General features: G+C 32.4%; 1 protein-coding gene across 1 annotated transcript in view; it reads left to right on the top strand.

Moving 5' to 3' along the window:
• LOC103747790 (CUB and sushi domain-containing protein 3) overlaps window positions 1-501 on the top strand; it is a 473,923-nt gene extending 473,422 nt beyond the window's left edge. The window contains exon 55 of the mRNA XM_008850327.1: window positions 246-501. Within this exon, the coding sequence (XP_008848549.1) occupies window positions 246-405 (160 nt within the window). The 3' untranslated portion in view covers window positions 406-501. The remainder of the gene's footprint in view (window positions 1-245) is intronic.
• Window positions 502-615: the final 114 nt, after the last annotated feature.

The raw sequence follows: 615 nt of genomic DNA, 5'->3' as shown, positions 1-615 counted from the left end.
ATATAAGTAATAATTAATTATTTATTCTTAAGAAAATTACAGGAGTCAGTATCATTTCCTTATTTTAATATAGTTCTTACTAGTATTGTAAATAAATATATGTTGAGTTTATAAATTCTGAATTAATACTTTAAATGGACATTATCCTCTATGAGTGCTAATGAAATGAAAATTGTTTGAACTGTACTCTGCTGTTTCTAGAAGAAAGTTAACATGCCGCTAATCCATGATGTTTATCTCAACAGGACTGCACCCAAAACACAGTACACAGGATGTTCAGTTCATGAAAATAATAATGGTCAAGCAGCATTTGAAAACCCCATGTACGACACCAATGCTAAATCTGTGGAGGGGAAGGCAGTACGATTTGACCCCAACTTGAACACGGTTTGCACAATGGTATAACAGGGAAAATCTTTGCCTGCATCAGAATCCTGAGAATCGACACACTTAACAGTGCACTTTGAGTTCACTGCTAAACAAAGCACACTTTTCAGGACTTGCTGGGTCACCTTTTCCTGAGGAATGATAGAGAAGAGTGTTTTTTTTTTTCTTTTTTTTTTTTTTTTTATAAATTGGTTAAAAATTTTTTTTTTTTTTTTACATGGGAGATTT

Source organism: Nannospalax galili, unplaced genomic scaffold, assembly GCF_000622305.1.
Source record: "Nannospalax galili isolate Female #2095 unplaced genomic scaffold, S.galili_v1.0 scaffold1485, whole genome shotgun sequence".
In the NCBI taxonomy this organism is placed as follows: Eukaryota; Metazoa; Chordata; class Mammalia; order Rodentia; family Spalacidae; genus Nannospalax; species Nannospalax galili.
The sequence above is the reverse complement of the archived record's forward strand: the minus strand, read 5'-3'. Positions and strand labels throughout refer to the sequence as shown.